At 37.6% G+C, this 22,142-nt stretch overlaps 2 protein-coding genes across 3 annotated transcripts in view; one reads left to right on the top strand and one right to left on the bottom strand.

Moving 5' to 3' along the window:
* Positions 1 to 21,973, bottom strand: part of pdcl (phosducin-like) — a 27,973-nt gene extending 6,000 nt beyond the window's left edge. Inside the window, exon 1 of one of the 2 annotated variants that reach the window (XM_015366799.2) lies at positions 21,879 to 21,973. The gene's annotated coding sequence lies outside the window, so the exon portion shown is untranslated. Of the gene's footprint in view, positions 1 to 1,129; positions 1,237 to 21,878 lie in introns of those variants that run through there. The other variant, XM_006640533.3, reaches the window with a different exon arrangement.
* LOC107079839 (uncharacterized) overlaps positions 8,089 to 22,142 on the top strand; it is a 35,088-nt gene continuing 21,034 nt past the window's right edge. The window contains exons 1-8 of the mRNA XM_015366798.2: positions 8,089 to 8,231; positions 12,497 to 12,678; positions 13,949 to 14,224; positions 15,678 to 15,829; positions 17,273 to 17,426; positions 18,709 to 18,901; positions 19,540 to 19,634; positions 21,956 to 22,142. Coding sequence (XP_015222284.2) covers positions 12,564 to 12,678; positions 13,949 to 14,224; positions 15,678 to 15,829; positions 17,273 to 17,426; positions 18,709 to 18,901; positions 19,540 to 19,634; positions 21,956 to 22,142 — 1,172 coding nt within the window. The 5' untranslated portion in view covers positions 8,089 to 8,231; positions 12,497 to 12,563. The remainder of the gene's footprint in view (positions 8,232 to 12,496; positions 12,679 to 13,948; positions 14,225 to 15,677; positions 15,830 to 17,272; positions 17,427 to 18,708; positions 18,902 to 19,539; positions 19,635 to 21,955) is intronic.

Below are 22,142 nucleotides of genomic sequence, written 5' to 3'. Positions count from 1 at the left end.
AAAGAGCCTAAAACTCGTCCTTGCAACACACTGTTTCCTGTTTCAGTACTCAGATTATGTCCACACATGGATTGCTTTGGATTCCTAGATCTTTTAATCTGGCAATAGATCTTTTATAAAGGTCTGAATCAAAGGCTTTCTTGAAATCTAAATATAGCGTATTGTATATGCTTTAGTGTTAACAACTGTCTTTGTTGCCTGTTCGAAGAATTCTAGGAAGTTAAACAAAGCTAAAACGTCCGAAATCGGTGCAGGACGACCGCTCTTGCAACATGACAAAATAATACACGCTAAGAGCACTGAGCCTCTTCAATCAGTCCATTCCTAACCTGCCTTTAACTCCCCCAGTTTGCCTTTGTAGTTTTTAGACAAGACGCAATTTACATACTGTTACATTAACCCTTACCAAGAAAAGCGTATATTGTTCATGACAATAAATTAGAGATGATAAAATTACGCGTCCACATCATTTACGAACTTTTAACTTAGGAACTTGAACTTGAATATTTTTAAGGTGCTACAGAAATTTCAGATCCTGTAATATGGTCGTCACTGATCAAGCTTTTCTAATATGGCAACTGCTCTCGGGATTACTGGCGATTGACAGGACGGTAAATCCTATTGCAAATGGATAGTCCCCTGCAATACACACACATACAAACTACAGATGTATTATAACATTAACGTATAACACCGCAAAGACTAATTCAGGCCAATTCAGCGCATCTGTCATGTGCCATACAGCAAAAAAGGCGTGTTGTTCCATTTAATGAAACAAGCCTGAAACACGAAAACTACGGACCCCATTATAACAATATACGAGGTTACACAGTGTTTTTCTTTTTTGAAGTATGCTTTTTTTCCCCTACAGAGACCCAACACCGTGACTGCGAGAACAGCCATAAGATAACATCAAATAAATATCAGAATTTATCTTCAATTATCACCAGCATGTCTGCATTTTCTGTAGGTAGCGGTTAGTTAGCACACCCATCACGGAGGTGACCGTAAAAAAAAAAAAGCTAAAAGCTGTCATTCGGATATTTATAAACGCCGGTCATCGCGTAAATAAAAACTGAGTTTTGTCTTCACAAGAGAGTACAACAATAGTAAAAAAAAAAAGTCTTACCACAGTACGAGCCAAGTATACAATAACCGAAACAAAACAGACTCTCCTTATTCTTCCCTTTTCAGTACTGATACCACAACCAACCCGGAGTGTTTACTGGCGTTGTGCTTATCCAATAGAAACGGTGAGAGTGTTCACGTGATCCGAAACTGACCAATCATTGCTGGGCAGGCGGGAGCAAACAACGCTCTTTACAGAGGTGGGCTATGAAACTGTTGTTCATATCGACGCCATATCTGACAGCAGATACATGAAAAGTCAGGGAGAGCTGGCTCCCTAGGAGAGCCGAAATGGCGAGATTTTCTTCTGGCCAGAAACATTCAAGTTCAGCTGCACAGTACGGAAACGACGTTCCTCCCCGAGTATATAACCACGTGGTCAGTTGCAATCAGTGTGATATCACGTAGTGTAGTATTTCTGCACGTCGCGCGTCGTTTCTCAAACAATATAAGTTTTATTTCTTTAATGCTTTATACATTTCAGTCATCCGCTAGATATAGCAAAAATGAAGAAGGGATTCTACCCTTTTTTAGAATGTATTTCTGATTTCTTCTAATTCTAGAACTTTTTTTCTCAAATTTCCAGAAAAATTCAAGTTTATAATAAGGTTATCCAGTGCCACATAATCATATGATTTTATGATTCGAATAAAATTATAGCATGAATATAATAACATATACAGCTCACCTGTAGACAAATATTATTTCTTCAGCTTCTTCATTTGTGTCAACAGCTATAAACGTGAAAACTCTTTGTGGCCCAGTAGCTCTCCATGCCCTGACCTGAAACAGTGGTCTTCTTATTTATTTTATATTTAAGCTTCCTTTTTGTTATTTTGTCTATCAGTGATATACTGAGACACTGAAGTATACTGTAGTTTACCTGAGAATCGATAAAATGATTTTTCCTTCTTTGTGTGTCTGTTTTGTGCAGGGATCACCATTAGTTTTCACAGCTTAACCCCCTTACCCTGCCCCAAAAAATAAAATATGACCGCTTCATACTTAAATGTACATATGAATGAAAAACATAGGCCATATATGTATTTGCTTATCTAGGTCTTCCCGAATTAAATGTTTATAAAACTATCCCAATAGGCCTCTATATGCCTCATTTCAAGAGAGAGCTCTGGAGTATTAATATAGTCAAATGAACAGAGCAGTGAGTATGTCCAGGACGTACATTACTATAGGTGGCATTTAGACTTCACTTTAGCTTTCAATACTGTGTCAGTGTAAAGTATTTGATAGTTTATAATGACTTAGTTTTGGATTTTAATTAAACTCAATTAATTTTCATTGTGTCCAGATAGGGCAAGCGATAAACAGTAAATGTGGATACAGTGCATTCAATAGTCCATTAACGGCACTCAGCAATATCCCCTGAAGCAGCATGGCTATGTTAATGGACACAATCCACAGGGGTCAGCAAAGCAGACTTAAAGGAAATTAGATGTTTAGGGTATTTGGTTTCTGATCAATGCCAGCCTTTTCACAGAGGAAACAAGTGTGGGAGTTTTCATGATTTAACCCAGGATAGGCAAATTTGTAAAAAAAATCAATTTAGGTTAATTTAGGATTTATATCAATATTAACATTTAATTATCTGCCTTTCTCATTTCTATTTAATGCCGATTACGTTGTAAAATGTTAGTTACATGGTAAAAAATAGACATACCTAAGTCAGTAAACTGAATTAAAGTTAATTATAGAAATACAGACATTAGCCTGATATTGTAAGAGCTTCATTACAAATTAATAACAACAAACGAGCAATATGACATAGTGTTTATCAATATTTTGATGTTAATGCTTAAGATGCCTAAACAAGATGTTACAAAATGTTACCTCTTACGGAGAAAACGATCTAATATTCAATCTTTGAGTGAATGAATGAATGATAATGAGTTGATAGTGAATGAAATAATAATGGAATTATTATCAATACTTATTTTTGTCAGTCATTGTACAAAACTTTCTTTGTAAGCACAGACCAGTGTGTTGGAGAAATATTTGATTACAAGCAAATTGTAATTAAACCAGACTTACCAAGCACAATAGTGTAAAGATATCGATGAGGTCATAAATGCCATTATTCTGTTTTTATTGCAGGGAACCTAACAACTCATTTAAGCCCTGTGGCTGTAGAAATCTGTTAACAAGAAGCAAAATACTGTAACCATTTGCCAGGGGAATCTGTTTCTCTCAGTGCACGTTTCTGTATATTTGCACATTTGAATTTGTGGATGGGCTGCAGCACATCGCAGTTCTGTCTCCAGCTGAACTTGGTCAGAGATTATATAATTAATACTCGCCTCTTGCATGGAATAGCAATCGGCTGGGCTGTGTTTGTGCTTTCATTTACATCTGATTGTGCCAGAGACGGAGCAAAAAAAAAAAGGGACCATTTACATTTGCAAAGACTTACGACAGGTAAACTGAAACAAGACCCAGGTTTGCTGATAATACCATCCCTTTGAAATCAAGGGCTGAACAGTTCTAGGACATCACACAACGCCATGGAAATGAGGCTATTGTTTAGCGCTCTAGTGGGGCTCCCTTTCTTCTTGTTTTTTTTTCTATCACAGCGTTTAGAGAGGGCTGTGTCTCTAGATTGCTGCAAAACATTTGCATTCGTACTCCCCCCGACACACATGCGCACCACCTTCTTTTTAGCTGCGATTATTCCAGCACTAGCATTTCAGATCCAGCAAGATCCTAGCTTCTGGTAAATGTATAGATTAGGTACATCGTACAGGTAGATAGATCAGACTCTATTTGTATAAAATGGCATTCAGACAAGATACAGACATATCTGTTATTTCGTTATTATGTATTCTTGCTGTCCTGAGCAAAGCCCCCCTCCATTAATAAAACTCTTTAGAGTTACTTCTTCAGATTTCCTATCCTTTTATACTCTTAGCTGCCGACACAAGAAGTGGCTCCTAATGAAAGACGATCAAGAGTAGGAAGCTGCATTTCCATTTTTGGGAAACGTTGTTAGCAATAATGTGAGACGCTGAGCAATTAGTTGGAGTGTGACATATTAAGCATTTCTGAGAAACGATTAAATATCCCCCATCGTGAAATTCAGGATATTTAGGTTTGTTCTTTCTTTTTTTTTTCAAGTTAGGGAAAAGTATTGAATTTGATTTTCTGTGGAGGGTATTGCATCTTTTTAACAGATTACTTCAATTTCAGTTTAGTATGATCTATTTCTAAGATTACAATTAAGATTCTACCTTACAAGCCTAAAATGAATTACTCGTGTGTGGTATTTTGGCTGCCCTGATGAAAAATGTAATCATCCAAAGACCCACTTTTTTGATAACTCATAAACAGGCACTTAATTTAATTATTATGGTTATTACATAGTGTGGTAAAAGCAGTCGTGAGTTACAGACCCAAGGTCTTAATTGTTCAGATGAGAAAGCAGGGCTCCTAAAATGTTAATGATTTCCTTTAAGAGTAACTCCTGTTCTGAATATGGAGAAGCACCCAGATTCAGATGAATGTGTTAGTTACATGCAGAACAAAGGTCTGTGCTGGTCTCCAGAACAGAAATGATAAGGCAAATAGCGGGCCTTGTGTTAAAGAAGCCATTTCTGTAACTATAGGTGTTGTCAAGCCCTCCATTAACTTCAAATGCTGCAGGAAACATTGACTGTGATAGATAATCATGTTCATTGTGCAGTCCAATAAAAGCCCCCTCTTTTACTTAGATTTTATTTACACAGAGTTCCTATTAGCTCTGTGTTGTCCGTGCAACATAATTATGTGTATAGACACACTGTAATTAGAGCAAGCATATGCTGATTGAGCCACAGGTCCTTATAAAACTATACAGCCTGTCTCCAAATCTACTGTCATTCATAGAGCAACTCCATAAATCATGCAGTGCAATAGTGTTGATTTGGAATAGCAATAAACACAATCTTTGCTTCAGGAAATAAAATATTTGTCAGGAAGGGAATCAGAAGTGTTTTCTCCTTCTGGTTTTTGTGAAGACAATGTTGAAGTCCAGACTGGTTTATTATAGATCAGCTGCAAGGTCGATTGGAATCGTACAGCAAGACTACAGAATTCTTTTGCTGCCTAACTGTGACATTATACAGTTGGGTTCCTCTTGCGAGTTTTAAAACAGAAATTATCTGGGAACGCAGGCATGGAAAATATATAATAATCAAGCAGTCTATAATGCAGTCAAGCAAACAATTAATAAATGATAGAATCCTAAGGAATAACATGAACAATTAATAATAAGGGTCTATTATACATAATGTACATTATCTTAAAGGATTTCAAAGCACATTAGATGAAGGAGGGACCCACTTCAACTACCAGTGAAGTGCTCCACCCGTTCTGAGCCTGTATAGCACATCAGGGAAAGAAGAGAGGAAAATGGCTTCACCATTCGAATTATGGAAGATCTTAACTTGGGCCACATAGCATCAGCCCACGGCTGATGGTTTGGAAATTCTGATCCAGAAGGTGGACCCCTCCCACCTACTGGTCTACCAACAGCACTCCCAGCAAGCTGGATTTCCTTGGAAGTTTCCCATCCCCGAGCTGACCAGCTGCTTGCTTAGCATCTGAGACCTGAGAAAATCAGGCAGCAAGGCGGCAATGCCACAGTCCATGACGTTTATAAGGAAAGTTGGGTTGGGTGACAGAAGCCAAGTTCACTCGGCCTCAGCTGTAAGTAATTTGATTCAGTCCCGATGATCTTTCTTCAACTACAAAATTATAAATACTGAAAGTGACCTCCCTTCTCTCCCTAGGATATGTGTTTTCCGTCAATCCCCAACCCCATGTCCACCTCTGCAGCTGCCCCTTGGTCACTCCTCACTCCGCAGGAGTGTCCCAGCCTCCTCGTCCTCTGACCAGGAGGCAAACCTTCACCCCAGCAGGTTAAGACACATCTACTGTGACTAAAACACTCAATAAACCTTTCAATATGCTTCATTCCTGGATGTTGTTATTCCTGGTGAAGAGGTGCAATTGATCAGAGTCAGATGAATTCCATTTTCTGTCCTGGAATCAGAAAGACATGTTGCTTTGGTTTTCAGCGTCAAGAAAGCCACGGTGAATCTGCAGCATTTAGGAGAATACAAAGAATTCAAGAATTTGCCAATAGTGCTAAAACATGGCTTTGTTGGTCTTTAAGAGAATGGATGATGTAACTTATAATGATCTGTGCTCTTCACTCATTTCACCCTAGAGCCTTTCTTGTTTTTGAAGGAGTCAGATGAGCAAAAGGAATCTCGCTCAAATTTATTCAAGTCAAATGCTGTGTGTATTTTGTTATAACATCCCAGATGGCAGTATGGAAGGGACATTGGCTCATGTTAATATTTTGAAGAACCAACAATCGACCAGCAATTGTACCTGCAAAGTCAATTCAAAGATTAAAACACATGAAATCGGTCAACTGTGGTATTCTACAATTGCAATAAAAATGCAGAACAAGAAATAATAATTCTTATTTTACTGCAATTGATACATTTAGTTGAGACATTTCATGCGTGGTTTGCAAAAAATGTTCACGGCTTTTAGGTTCTTTATTTCTTCAATAATTGACCGTTTTTAGAGAGATAAGTATTCCAAAACACAAGCATTTAATTTTATAACGTTCCGCAATAAAAAATCATTAAGATCCAAATGGAAAATGTCTACAATCATTTAGCATTTATCAACTTGAATATTTTAGGATAATAAGAGTGTTGTTTTTGTATTATTTCACAGGGAAGAGAGCAGAACAGATACAGCTGGTCACATCAATAGCTAACCCTGTCTGCCTCTTTTGTTAGGATGGATATTTGCAAGAATACGCCGGAGTGTTTGGAGAGTCATTTAAACATGTGATCAGAAAAAGCAATGGGATGAACCCATTGTGCTGTTAATGAGACTGTTTTCTTGGCACTGAGGAGATTTCACATTTTGTGCCATTTTTATTTGCACACCAATTTCTGATGATTTTGTTGTGTGCTTTTGTATTTTCTGGCATTCTGCAATAATTAGAAGTGGTAAGATTAATTCCAAAAACAGGCACCCTCCTGTTGTTTAAAACATCTTTAAAATCAGTTTATTCTTTAACTTAATATTACCAATTGCCCATGTCAGAATGATCAGTTCTGAACAGTAATATTCTGAACAGTGAATACTTTGTAATGAGCGGGCTCCGGCAAAGTTTCAGGCAACTAAAAAAAACAGTAAATCTGTTACTTTAGAGGTGTAATATTCTTCTTTTAGAGAGGAAAATACTACTACCATTTTTTCATTTCATATCATCTGTACACTTACTTGAATACTTAATATTTTAAATACATATTGCTTTAAATGTCCATGCACCATTTTGAAAGCAATAATAAAATATAACTTGTAAAAGGACCATTTTCACCACTCCATAAATAAGAGTAAATGCCACAGTTCTGGTTTTCTGCAGATAACAAAAAGTATTTTAATTTATGGAAAACATGTTGTAAATGAGTACTAAACTGCAGCAATCTTTGCACCAATAAAATCCAAATAATTTTAGTTTATAAAAGCTAATGATCTGTGCTGTTGACTTTCAAAGTAACACAATTTGAATGAAAATCCCATGTATTAACGTTATTTCTTGTGTCAATCTTCTAGCATGCTAAGCGCCTGCTTTTAAGTGCATGATTTATCTCATTAGGTTTTAAAGCTTTAAACATTTTTCAGGGTCAGTGACTGTGCAAGGGAGTGCTTTTTAAATGAGACATGATCTACAGTACATGAGAGGAATATATACTGCGTACAATTTAACTGGGAAACAATTACAATCACAATTATTTCTAATTATTATGTTTAATTATTACTAAAACACTTACAATTTTTAAAGCCCACAGACATACTGTATCCTACAGACATTCTTGTGTTTTCAGACATACTTCATCACTGTTTCAACCTTCAAGTGGGTGGATCCATTAAGCCTTTGTAGTTAGCATGCTTCTATCAGTTTTCAGCCTGACTAGCAAAGTGTGAGCATGTAACGTCTGTTCTGTGCACGTTCTTTCTTCTGTCTCCAGATAAACAACTGCTAAGGACGGACTCCAGAGACATGGATAAGAGCACAGCAGGTAATGCATTCAATCAATTCTGTAAAGGACATTGAAATGAACTTGTGAAAAACCCAGAACATCGATTTCCAGGGTTTAGCTTGGTTCTTTTAAACTCTGTCTTTTTTTGGTTTGTAACTCAGTGGAAACTTTTTCAAAGAAAAGTCAACTGTTATGTTTGGAGTATCTAAAAACAAATCAGAAAAGAATGGCATTTATATAAGCATGTCAGAGAGGATTTTGTTCTAGTGTTTCTCATGCTTCTTTTCAAATGTGATTATTATTATTATTATTATTATTATTATTATTATTATTATTATTATTACAGCATTAGAGTAACAGTAGTTGTTGTTATTCATTCTGAAAGTCAGAAAGATACTGTTTCAAGGAGTGATAGTTATACAGTATGTGCTTCATGACAAAACTGTCAGAAAACCACTTGGAGATTATATACAGCATAAGTAAACGGTGCATTTAAACTAACTCAATGTATCTGTTCAGATTCAGGGCTTGAAAAACAAGAACTTTGTATTTTTTTATTGTGATCTTTGAGATATTATTATAATCAGGAACAAAGAAAAACAACATTGTGCACAATGTTAATATCAACAGCTTGAAACAGCTGAGGTTTAAAGTTCAAATTGTGTATGTAGAGATGAATAATTTTAAACTGTGTTTTTATGAATTTCGATAAGAATGCAAATGTAGAAAGATCTACACTGGTGTTTATTCTAACATAATATAATATTCCAAATAGAAATGGATGGAAAACCACAATTCATCTCTGAACTGTTGTTGTTTTCTATAAAGCAGGCATATTAAATATACTAGAGAGTGTGACTTTAAAGTGGAAATTTCTCACTTTTTACAAACTGGCAGTAACTGAAACGGGCTGTGATGCAGGAGTAGATTGTACATAGTGATTAAAAATGGAGATACTGTATCTGATTAAAGAAAACACTCCCTTGCACTAATTAATGCAAACAAAACAACATAATTAAAGATGCTAATTAAACAAAAACTATAGTCTTTGGTCAAAGAAAAATAGAAAGCGCAGCCAAATGAATTCAGTGCTGAACAGCCTTTTTCTGCTTAGAAAGATAAATACTGTATGTTTCTACTGATTACGTAACACTTTGAACCTAAAAGAAAAGGGATCCTGATTGTCTTTTAAAAATCGGAACAGTTACATTTTTATCAAATACCTGCAAACTGTGTGCGCAAAACCTTATTTTTATTCGTCCCTAAAATGAACTGGCCAACGCACCCTTGAATGCAAATGAGGAAAGGTCCACTTATCAGACAGTTTGGGTCAGATCTTTTGACTCTATGAACTTAAAAATGACACATATCTGACGTACAGTAATCTGAGCCGTCACAGGATAGCTAAGAGGTCTGGTTTATCATAACTGGTTTCAGTGGATGTCTTGCCGGCTCGCAAGGGTAGCTGTGACTTTTGTATGCCATACAGGTTAAAAGGTTAAAGGAACTAAATCTCTTTAATCTAGAGCAAAGAAGATGAAGAGGAGATTTGGTCCAGTTATTAAAAGATCTACTGGGTATAGATAAAGTCAATTCAATGGACTATTTCATGCTCAGTAGTGAAAGGATAAAACTGGAAATGAAATGAATAGGAAACACTTCTTTACACAAAGAGTTATGGGTCTCTGTAACACACTTCCTATCCAGGTGCTTGAGATACACACCCCTTTACAAGACAGCTGGATGAAAATGTAGATTCGCTTATTTACTTCCAAACAAGTGAGATTTACCAAATGGTCTTTAATTTTCAGCCTGTCTTAAGTTCTTTAAATAACATTTATGAAGGGGGGACTGCCACCAAATGGGCACAAATGAAATACTGACCCTCCCCCATCCATTTAAACTGTGCTGTATTTTTGATGAGTTAATGGTAAGCTAAATGTAGTTGCAACAGAAAAATAAACTACCTCACAAACAAGATGGGGATGAATGATCTCCTCTTGTTTGCCTCTGTTCTAGTGCTCTTGTGTTTTAATGCCTGTGGTAAGAGTTACACCACACAGTCTCCTTCCAGATTGCTCTAAACCAAGGGTAGAGGAGACCTTCGACTAACAGCATTGCGCAACGCAACAGTGAGAAAAAAAAAGAGACAAATTTCCAGTTCAGAGATGCTATAATTGTTTAAATCATATGTAAATCGATTTTTAATCAGCCTTATCAAAAGGCTTATCTGTATTGCACCATAACCTGAGTGGATCTTGGCTCAAAACACAAAACAAAACGAAACAAAAGAAACACCTACAGGCTCTTGGTGTTAATCGGACAGTAATAGACCTTGCACACAAATTGCACCCAGCATGTCTTTAACTTCCTGCAGGTGACTCATTGCTTGAAGTGGTCATTTAGAGTTCTAAAATAGCCCCCCTCTTCCCTTTCCATTCACTATGTAAATGTTACTAAAATGCTGTCAACGGAATTGCCCAGTGTGTTAAAATAAGGAAATGCTACACCGGCTTCAGTGGTGGTAAAGGTTATGTCACAACAGAGCTCAAGAAAACAAGCCTTTTCCTATTGATGATAGAATAGCTTTAAATTCGAATAGCACATTTCGATTTCAGTTAATTAATAATCACTTTTAATAATTGCATGACCCAAAACTTAATTCATCGTCACATTTGTGACATTTCAAAGGCTACATAATTCCATTACTGCAGTAACTACAAATTGTAAGGGATATAAACTATACCACTGTTGTGCTGCACTGCACTTCGAGACGATCAAAGACAATAGTCACATATTTGAATTAATGGAACAGAGGATGGGGTACAGGTGTCATCCTTTTGTACATTATTTTATTGAAGCTGAATGCTAATTCAGTGTTGATTTTCAATGTTGACGTCTTGGTATCGGCATGAAGCTGTTCATGTCATTGTATTATAACATTTTCCACTTTATTGTCTTATACAAGAATTTCTTTGCATGTGTGATTTACAATCATGCAGATGTGTGTTCCTCACCCTCTCTGATCCATTTAGTTATACATTGCCAGGAAATCAAGACACGTATTTTGACATGAGCTGACAGCAAACCTTTTCCAACTCGAGAGGCATGCCATTTCCTGTTTTTAATGCATTTGACAGATTTGTTGGCTGCGTTCCTATTCCTCTTTTAATGTTTCCAAATAAATTTCAAGATAAGCTACACAAGCTGTGATTGAACACTTAGTTAAATTCTTTGCTTCAAACTATGCGAAATATGCAACATTTTGGGAAAATGTCCTTTCTTGTTGAAGATGCAGCTCTGCCTGTTTAGTGAGATTGTCAGACACAATCTTTCCATAAATGGCATTCATTGTGAATGAGGGTGGAGGGGGGGCAAAATGTGAGCTTTCTTGTTAAGCACATACAGCTTATAAATAATCTTGTCAGTACAAAGGTCCTTTCTTTTTCATATTACTTTTCATTTCATTGATAGCCGTTTCATGTAAAGTAGCTTTGCCATTGAAAAGGCTAATTTGAGATCTGTGGCAAACAAAGCGAAAATATAGGAAAAGCCGAAACTCGAATGAACAAAGTGAGACTGAGATACCAATTGAAGGGTGAAGAAGAAAGCTCAGGGTTTCTTTTACACTTACAGTAGAAGTGCTCACATCCTGTAGCTGAAATGGATGCTTGTCTGTAGTTGGGTTTTCTGACCAAACCAAATCACGACATGCTGTGTTTAATTAGATTAGTTATTGAGCTCTGCCGAAAAAGGTGCTTTGAACTATTGGTTATGTGTTATGTGTGTAGCCCTTGATACAGTTGTGCATTTGGGGGAAGCGTCGTCTTTTTTCTTTGAACAGAAAATAATCATAGGCACATAAACTAAACCACTGTAATTTCAACTTTTTAGCAAGATAAAACAACAATAATTTCAGGTGACAATTTTCTTTTCAGTGATATTTTGTTTTGTAATAAACAACCCAGGCAATCAGCCCACCACAGATATGTGTTTAACGGCATATTTTTGGAACCTGAGCAAATGATACCAACCAAATAAAAACCTGTCTCTGAAAAACGTTTTTTCATTTCATATTCCCCTGATAACCCTATTTTTGTCCTCCTGCGTGGCTGCTTTCGATTGGAGATTTTTTAATTTTCTACAAACCAGAATTAAATCGAGATTATTCCAAAAGAGCACTCACATTCTTGGCTAAACACACCCATTACACATGACTCCAAAATAAGAAGAGAGAGGCTGTGTTCAAGGGTTTGTGTCATCTCTACCTGTCTGCTGTTAAAAAAAAAATCTTTTTTTTCCAGCATACTGATTCTGTACAGCTGATGAAAATACGGTGTGTTATGGCTGTTAGACTTATTCTGCCTCCTAATGAAAGTATACCAACTGTCGATGGAAAAGGCTAAGATCATGGCAATGTATTTCTTATTCTGGAGCCTAATTCAACAGGACTATTTCTGGGACTGCAGCTGTTCTGCAGAGCTGGGTAAGTAGGATTAAAGGGTCCGTGTTAATTGATCTAATCTCAAAAGCACTAATATTATAGCAAATTGTAAGCAAATTAACAATAAACAATTGTGATTTTTAAAATTCAGAATTAACAGATCTCTTAAAGAGGACATATTTAAAAAAAAAATCCTACAAAGAGCCAAAAATAAAGTTTTCTTGCTTTGCTAAAATCTTTCAAAATATTGTTTGGCAAAAATACAAAGAAGAAAAAAGCAATATTGTTCTATATATGCCACATAAGTTGAGTTTGCAAACCAACAGTTTTAAACCATTGAAGTGGTTTGTGAGAAATATTGTAGAGCACAGTCCTGGTGGGTATTTTGGGAAACAGGCTGAATAAAATAGGTTTTACAGGTTTAAACATTAACCATTAATTCTGCACAGGCAATTTTTTAAAAAAAGGGAGAGAAAATGAAACTGAACAGATTATTTCTATTTCTGCTTCGGACTTGTTTCCCTAAATGAGTCTTACATTAATTTTCCCAGCTTTTGTTCAAAGTGACAAAAGGCTTTTTAAAAACCTCCGTGTAGCTCCATCAGTTACTTAGCAACAGGAAGCTGCCACCTTTCGTGGAACTGGGGGAGAAAAAAGTGATTCCTCTTCACAGAACACTGTGAGTGTGCTGTGTGGACCTGTGTATTCGCAGGTAATATTCTCCAATGCTTGTGCTTGCTCAGAATGATTTTGGGATTGAGCAATATTTTGCACACCTGCCATTTATCCTAGGACTGTAACAGTTAAACTTTTTAAGGCTGGTTGGCAATTTTGGATGTGTGTACTAGACAGAACCAGTTTTGCGGAAAAAGCTGTTTATATGGAAAGCAAAACACAAAAAACATACATTTTCTTTCATATCCAACATTCTTGCATCCAATATCAGTAAGCCGTTTATTCCGGTCAGAACAGAGGCAAGCCAAAGTTTATTCCAGAAAAACAGGGTGCACTGTGGGATTAATAGCGGCTTTCCCCTGAATGTCCGTCACTGGACGATGCAGAAAGGAAATGTTTGGAAAAGCGGATCACACCTAGTCAGTTGTCTTTGGAAAGTGAGAGGAAACCAGAACCTCCATCAGATATCCACCTAACACAGGGAAAACATGCAGATTCTACTTAGACAGATACCCGAGGCCAGAATCAAACCCCAGACCCTGGAGCTGTAACAAAGCAGCCCAAGAAAAGTAAAATCTGTGGTTCTCAAGCCCACTCTATTCTGACCTACTGACACTGACGTTTCTTTCTGCGTTAGTCTTCACGTCTCGTCCTGCGGACAGCCCAGCCATCCTGAACAGCTCTCTCACACTGCCCTGCACTGCGTATGACTCGCGGCATCACCGGGATCTGACCATCCGCTGGTTGAGAGGCTCGGGGGACCCGATAGATGACCTAGGTGTTTGGGTTCACCAGCTGGCCAATGGATCTCTGTTCTTCCCCAGCCTGCGAGAGGCAGATTTGGGGACCTACACCTGCCAGGCCAGCTCTGGTTCCTCTCTGGTCAACGCCACCATCCACATTTCCAAGGCCTGTATGTATGCATGACTTCCATGAGAGTATGTGGTTGGCCATTGATGGGCTGGCGAGCTCTCCAAGAAGCTTTAAATAGCCTCGCTAAAATATCAGACATCCTGTGGGATTCAAGATCGAGTGCTATTTCATTCTCTTTTTTTTCTGAAGCCCAGTTTTAGATGATTTCCTGGCAGTGTAGCTAATGATCAGAATGACTGACAACATCTAGGTGACAGAAAATGGGAATCTGTGATTAAGACCACCTTCATACAGGTGCTGCCTGTCAAAAGAAAACTCGGTCAACAGAGATCTTTAATTCAATCAGCTGAAGGGGAGCATATCACAGAGAAAGGGTTTCCCCTAGCACTCAAGACATGCTCGCTGGACTGAAGTTACACTTTCCTTTTTATACATTAAAAGTAAGCAAGACTTTAACATATCAAAGGAACATACAGGGAAAGGGGCAGTGTCAGAAGTCAAACACACAGGACAGGAAGATGCCATTTGGCATCCTGCAATCTGTTTCAATTCTCTCTGGTTGAACGAATCACAGGCTTTAGTTTGCAGAAAGACAGTGGTCTTAGGTGCGAACAGAAAACCTTTCCCACGCATAGTCACTGTCTTGACCTCTTCACTCGGTCTTCCACATGCCTGTCATGGGTAAAGAGGAAACTTGGCAGTTATACTGTACATAATTAGCACATACCTTGTAGAAGATAAGATCTATTCTTGTGTGTCAGATCCTTTTCCTTCTGGGCTATGTGTTAACTTTGTAGTTTGTCATTTTTTTATTTTTTTAAATTATTTTATTCTATTCTAGATTTTTAATTATTTCCGTCAATATTTCAATAATCCTGGGAGGAATGTTCTCAAATGGCAAATAAAAAAAACCTATCAACTGCCTGCTTAATTCTGTCTGCTTAATAGAATCATACGTATTGCTTAGAGCCTTTACTGAAGTTTATATGTATTATATTTATTGACTTTTTGTATTATAAGTCTAAATATATACATATATTTACATTTTGCATATCACTCACCCTTTTATTCAATATAACTTTTTAAGTTATATATAGCACTTTTGTTCACGTTTTTTAATGTCTTTGGCATGAATACCAAGTTGTGCAAAATATTTCATTGTACAGTATGTGTTTTATATCTTAATCCAGTGTTGAGATTATTAAAAAGTATCCAGGACCCTAGATTTCTATATCACAAAAATGTAGCTGATATATTGGCAAGATTTTTAAAAACTACTGGAAGTCAAACCTTCAATGACACCACTGTACATGTTAATCCTGTCCGTGTCAAGTGTTGTCACCTCATTATCCTGAACCCTGTGATCCAAAAGCAAAGCCTTTGCAATAAGCTTGATGCCACAGAGCATCTCATCAGAACACCCGTTTGCAATTATGACGCTGAGCGTTAATGAATCTGTAGGAACTGTTCTAAACTGATGTGTTTGTGCGCAGATTTGGACAGCGTGTTTTACAGTCCTGCATCTCAGACGGTGAGGGCTGGTCAGAGCGTTTTCTTCAACTGTGTTTCTGGAGACAGCCTCCCTCTTGCTCAGATCAGCTGGGAGAAAGACGGACAGCTTTTTAGGGAAGGAACTCAAATTCAGGTATATTCCTAAAAGTACAAAACGTTTTCTTCTGTACATTCCCGGCTCTGATATGCATAATGACGTGGTTTTCGTCATTGGTTTTTACTTTTAATTACTGAAAACATTTGCTAAGGGTGTATTTCAGGTTTATATGTAACTTTAAAAAGTGTAAGGTAGTAAAAACAGTACGCTTCAAAACAGTTTGTGTCTCAATATTGGCAAAAACAGCTGTGTGTGTCTGTAGAACAATGGCAACATTTTTTATTTAGGTTTTCAGAAGCTTTTCAGTGATTTGTTCTCAGAAGCGGTTCACAGAAACCGACATTTCCATTACCCACACGGCAGCACCCTAAGCTGCCGTAGGGAAAAAGGCAAATCAAATATTTAAAAAGTAAATCTAATAGTTTTAAATGATATTAGTGGAGCTATATTTTGAAAACCTGACACTGAAGAACAGGGCAAAATGTTTAAAAACTGTAAATTGGAAACTAGTTTATACTCACTAACGGCCAATAAAGGAAGGGTTGTATGCAAGCTAATAAACAGCATCTTGGTTGTATAAAATGTAATAATACCTGAGCCAAGACTGTAGCAATAACACATAGTTAAACTTGGCTTAGCAAGGACTGCAGGAAAAAACAACCACAGAACAACCACATTTTATTATTAATGTTTAAATTTAGAGCGTTTAAAGCTTGCTGTTAGCATTGTACTTTATATTGGAAGAATTACGGATCTACACTGGTTTTCTAATTGTGACCTCGCACAACATGCCGGGAGCCGAATGCCCCAAAAGGTTTTATGAATATTCCTTTACAACATTTAATAATAAACAATGTGACATGCAAAAGTTCCACAGCTACTGTACGTTCACCTAAAGAGTCAAACCTGAATTCCCAAATGGCAACCAAGCGACCCATTCTTACAGCAGGGCATTTACTAAAGAAATATGTATATAAGATATATACTGTAAGGTATATGTATATGTATATGTATATAAGAAGAGCTTTGCTTGGCCAAACAACAGAAATATCCCATCAAGGACCCATAACCCTCCCCTCTACAGTCTAGATACCTAAGCACTTCACCATGCTGGTGTCTTGGATTCAAAAGTATACTGTCTGCAATGCCTTATAAACTGCATTATATGCAGTATTAAGGCATCCTGCAAGAGGTATGTTCCTCTTGCTATATCTATACATTGGTATAGATCTATACATTGGTATATATCTATATCACTGGTTTATAGCATTATATCACAGCAGCCTCTGACACGGGATTAACACTCTATTTCAGTCTCTGGATTCAGAAGTTATCCCCTGTGTTTCTCCCTTAGAAGGGTGCTACACCTAACCACCCAGTGGAGGACCTCTGAAAAACAAATACCATTCTATCTGTGAGCCTGTCATTGTTACGTTTGTGTAGCTCAAATGTTCTCTTCTCATTCCATTTTCCACATAGGGACAATATGGAGGGGGTGATCACAAGAAAATATCTGGGACCTTGCACATTCCCTCTGCATCCAAGGAAGACGAAGGAAATTACACTTGTGTGACTCACAATCCACTGCTTGCCACAAGAATGCAAAGTGTAGCAGCCTCTCTGACAGTGCAAGGTTAGGGCACTCTTTACTAACAAATTCAATTGGGCTCCTTTATGAAAAACTACAATATGATACTGGTGTGTGTAATGAATGTAAGTATGATCAGTTAACTAATATGGTATGAAGTCTGGATTATCAGTTGCTAACTTATCATTTGGTGACAGCAGCTTTTGCTTTTAGCCAAAATTGAAAAATGTGATTGGTGGTAGGATCAACGTTCTGGTTTAAGCATAAGCTAAAAAATCTGCATCCATGAGCTAGAATACTGTGTTTCTTTTTTAATGTTATTCACAGACAATTTAAAGAAAAAAAAAGTGAATTATATAGTCTCACTTGTCGCACCACAAGGTTGAGTTGTTCATGAATTAGCAAAAATAAATACATTATAGAAGATATATCATGCATTAGTCCTCGAGAGACTAATGATATCTGCGTGGTTGTAATGATGGTAACACACCTAACATTTTTCGTGTGAGCATTAAGTACTCAGTATGATGAAACTCAAACCCAAAGACATTCACAGAGTTCAACACCATCCCAAAATATCATGTGAGTGCAATGTAGTATTTGGCCATTAGATGGAGCAGGAGTACATACTTCTGCATGTCACTGACAATTTAATTGACCAGGCAAAATAAGCTCTGTGTATATACAATACATATATTAAAAGCAAATATTTGAATATTTGTTTTTCCCTGTAAATCAGCTTTTTGAAAATGGCCTCTTAGGGTGGGGTGGACAAAAGACTGTTATTGTTCAGTTTTCTCAAACACCTCTTTGTAATGCAGTCACTCTTTTAAAAACACAAAAGCTGTCCAAGGATAAATTGCCAGCAGATCCTGATCAGACAATGATTGGAGAGGTTGTTTGGCGGTGTGGTATTTTGTCACGCTCCACAGAATCAATTTAGTGCCACATCCAGGACTATTATCGAGCAGAGGGAAAAACAAGACACTTTTCAATAGGTTTTTGTGTTGTTGCACTCGGGGATCGCAAGGTTAATTGGTTATATTGTAATTCTGTAGAACAGTGGCCATCTATGATAAACAGACCACAGACACGTTGCGATGAATTTTTAGCGCATGTTTTCACCAAAGTTTGCGATTGTGGAACATTTAGGAATTATAAAGCACTGGTAATAGTGTTAAAAATAAATGCTAAGAATTTAGCAGCACCAATATTGCTTTTGAAAAAGGAGAGAGAGAGAAATGTCTTTATAGAGGTTATGAGGTTATTCGTGTTATGAATTGGATATGTTCTTGTGTAAAAATAATGTTGTTTTGGTCTTCCTAAGCGTTACCATCCCCACTGGTAATCAGCCAGGGCCCTGCCAACATCACTGTCGTCACGGAGACCGAGGCTGTCCTGCACTGCTCTGTCCAGGGCTTCCCCTTCCCCACGGTACAGTGGTTCAAAAACAGCCAGCCCCTGCTGGAGGAAGAAGGGCACCTGAGCCTGGAGAACACGGGGCAGCTGCTTGTCTTCAAGTGAGGCAGACCGTTTCTTGTTTTTTAAAACCTTTTAACCCAAGCTTCATTGTTTATACATGTGTAGACCAAGGGTTGTGACACTGAGGTACTCTTACAAAGGAGAGAAATTATTGGCAAATATCAACTGGCCAGACCTTTCTGTGATTATTTGGTTATGTAGATAGTTCATAATCGCTACCTTGCATGGTTGGTAGCCCCAGAACTACAATATCTGTCAATGAGTCTATTTTACAGCAGCTTAGTGTTACAGCATACCACTACTTCTACTAATACTACTACTAATAATAATAATAATTACAATAACAATAATACAGGTAAATAAGGACTCCCCTCCACCACCTCCAATGTGCAGCACATATTTAAGAAGCTGCAAGTCTCACAAGCCCGTCATGCCCAAAAAAACAATTATGGCCAGAAATAACATTTCCAACAAAGGAACAATATCACTCACCCTCTAAACAGCTGCTGAAGCATTGCTTCCCATCAAGCTACTGTCAGAGTTTAGTTTTAAGGCAGGAGAGGAAAGCCACCTTATTTTATACAGACGGTATATTAACCAAGTGACAACGAACAGATGTTTAACGAAGTGCACGAAGAAGGAATGCCAAATGATTTTCCTGGCTTCTTCTGAACAGAAACGTCTCTTTGGAAGATGAAGGATATTATTATTGTGAAGCCAGGAATGGAGTAGACACAGTGACCTCCCAGACTGCTTACCTCCTCCCTGCTGGTATGACTTGAAATGTTCATTCTTTCCATTGCTGTTTGTGTCTTATAATTGTTAGACTGCTGTACTGTAAGAATATACCAAATATAATTTGGCTCATACTATCCTATGAATCATTTTTCCTGTGACCAACTTGACCAAGTGCATACAGCATTTGCTTGAGCCACCAAATTCTTTCTGTATTCCAGTTCAGAAGCCGTCATATTCAGTTTAAACTGCTTTTAAACTTTCTCTATGTTTTGTAATAAATAAACAGACCATTAACAGAAAGCTGCTAACCTGATAAACTTGGTAACTGCTTCTAATGATTAAAACCACATTTATTAACAATGATCAGATTAGTTTCAGATATAAATATGTTGTAAGTGGGCATTAAAACAAGCACCTTAAAAAAAGGCAAAAGATGTGGAAAGACTGAGCCCTGGTTAAAGTCAAACCTCAACCCATCCACTAATCATACATTGTAGACTGGGTGATTGATGCTGGGGTGTCAGAGAGCAGATGGAAGAATCTTCCTGCAAACAATGACTGGTAGTTTCCTGTTGTTAGGCGGGCTGACATTGTGATTCAATGCAGGCCTCAAAATGTTTTAAAATGCTTTGTAAATCTGGCAAATTGTCTACGATTACATGTTTAGGACAAGGGCACACAATACTGTTTGTTCAAACAAAACGTAACTAATCTCCCTGGAAATAAATATTTGGGTTTGTGCTGAATTTCTGACCCAGTGTTCCTGAACAATAACACTGTAAAAAGAATGAGCCGTCACAGAACTGCTCGATCTTTAATATTCCCCGACACACAGTTTTCCAAAGCAATCAGACCTGCCTCCACGCTCAATGTGTTGAAATAAATATAGAATTAAAACGGTATAGGTAATTACATACATGAATAGGATATAAAAGCTGATTTAATTATTATCACTGTCATTATTATCAAGAGATTTTCGTGTTTTTAAGCTCAAAAGGGTAAAGAGTAGGTTTTACCTCTGACTGTGGCATGAAATCAAAATTTCTGTTTAAGCTATTTATGTTAAAATAGTGTGTGCTTTTTTAAGTACTAAAGTAGTCTCCATTACCAGTTGGGATATTAAAACTCTTAGTTTAATTATTGAAGCTCATAATGAAAGATCCTGAGAAGGACAAACCCCTATTCCTGCCACTCTTCTGCTGTCTAGGGTACAAATACAGGGCCTGTCAGCCAGGGGATCCCAGTCCAAGGATCTGCAGACTCACTAACCTGCCATTCCAGCTGAGCTCTCAGTAACACAATTGAACTCTTAATTGACTTATTAATAGGATTCATTTGAACTGTTTTCAGCTCTTCAACATGTCAAAATATACCCTTTAAAGGGGATCTGCAGTCCAAATTTCTCAGACCGCTTATTAAATCTTGGAAACAAAATATATTGATTCATGGACTGAAAAAAAACAGAAATTTTGAATTAAACACAAAACCATGAACTTTGTGAAAGTACTGGAAGTCTCAATGTTGCCACAAAGCTCTGGTCTCACCACGGGCGAGAGCTAGAATTCCCACGAATTATGACGTGATGCGGCCCTTCCTGCTCACTAGTCACTGTAACAATTAATGTAATGTGACATACGAATGATTAAATAGAAGTTGTGCAGCTGACATTTCACCACAGAAAGAGACTACAATTAAGTTCCATTTATCAGGAAAACTGTCTTGAAGACGAGAGCAATGTTTCTGTTTTATTAAAAGCAATGTATCGACCAGCCTGCTTGTTTACAATGCAATAGGGCTGCAACACCCCAACAGAAGTTTTACATACATGTAAATTTAATCTATTTTGTGATGGAAATTGCAAGTTACTGTGTCAATTTTTAAAACTTTTATTCTGGTTCGAAGTGCACTCTTCAACGCTGATTCTTTCTAACTCCAAAATATAAAAATAGCCTTGCACGTCCCCTTTAACCATTTGCATTCTATATAGAAAATAAAATCCCAAACCTGTGAGTAGAAAACGAAAATAATATTCCAATTGAGCATCTTCAGTTTGGTAATTTCAGCACGACTGGGATGAAAACCAGCAGTGTGGGTCCCCTGGACAAGATGGGGATTCCCTGCTCTAGACCACTATAAAACAGTTAATCGTGTTAACACCGCTCCCCCAGTTTCCAGCACTGACACCACCACAGCAACCACAGGGGGCTCCAGCTTTCTCGTCCATAATGCCAGGTAGCCATGCCTCAGCCCAGACCAGTTGAGATCAGCTGCACCAACCTCAATCTAGCCTTCTTCCATGCGAGGTCAAGGGCGTTTGGCAGAACGGTCTCTTCCCATCTTGTTTTTCTGCCCAGTCATGGACTGGAGGTTTGGTCAGCAGCCAGCGAACGTGTCTGCAAGACAGGGAGACTCTGCCACCCTGATCTGCAGGCCCCCACGCAGCAACCCCCCAGCGACAGTCACATGGTTTAAGAACAACAGGATCCTGAACAAGATGCCCCACTTCGTCCTCCTGGACACTGGAGACTTACTTTTTAAGAG

Source organism: Lepisosteus oculatus, chromosome 24 (assembly GCF_040954835.1).
Source record: "Lepisosteus oculatus isolate fLepOcu1 chromosome 24, fLepOcu1.hap2, whole genome shotgun sequence".
Taxonomy (NCBI): domain Eukaryota; kingdom Metazoa; phylum Chordata; class Actinopteri; order Semionotiformes; family Lepisosteidae; genus Lepisosteus; species Lepisosteus oculatus.
Note: the sequence above shows the minus strand (reverse complement) of the source record. Positions and strands in the feature narration are given on the sequence as shown.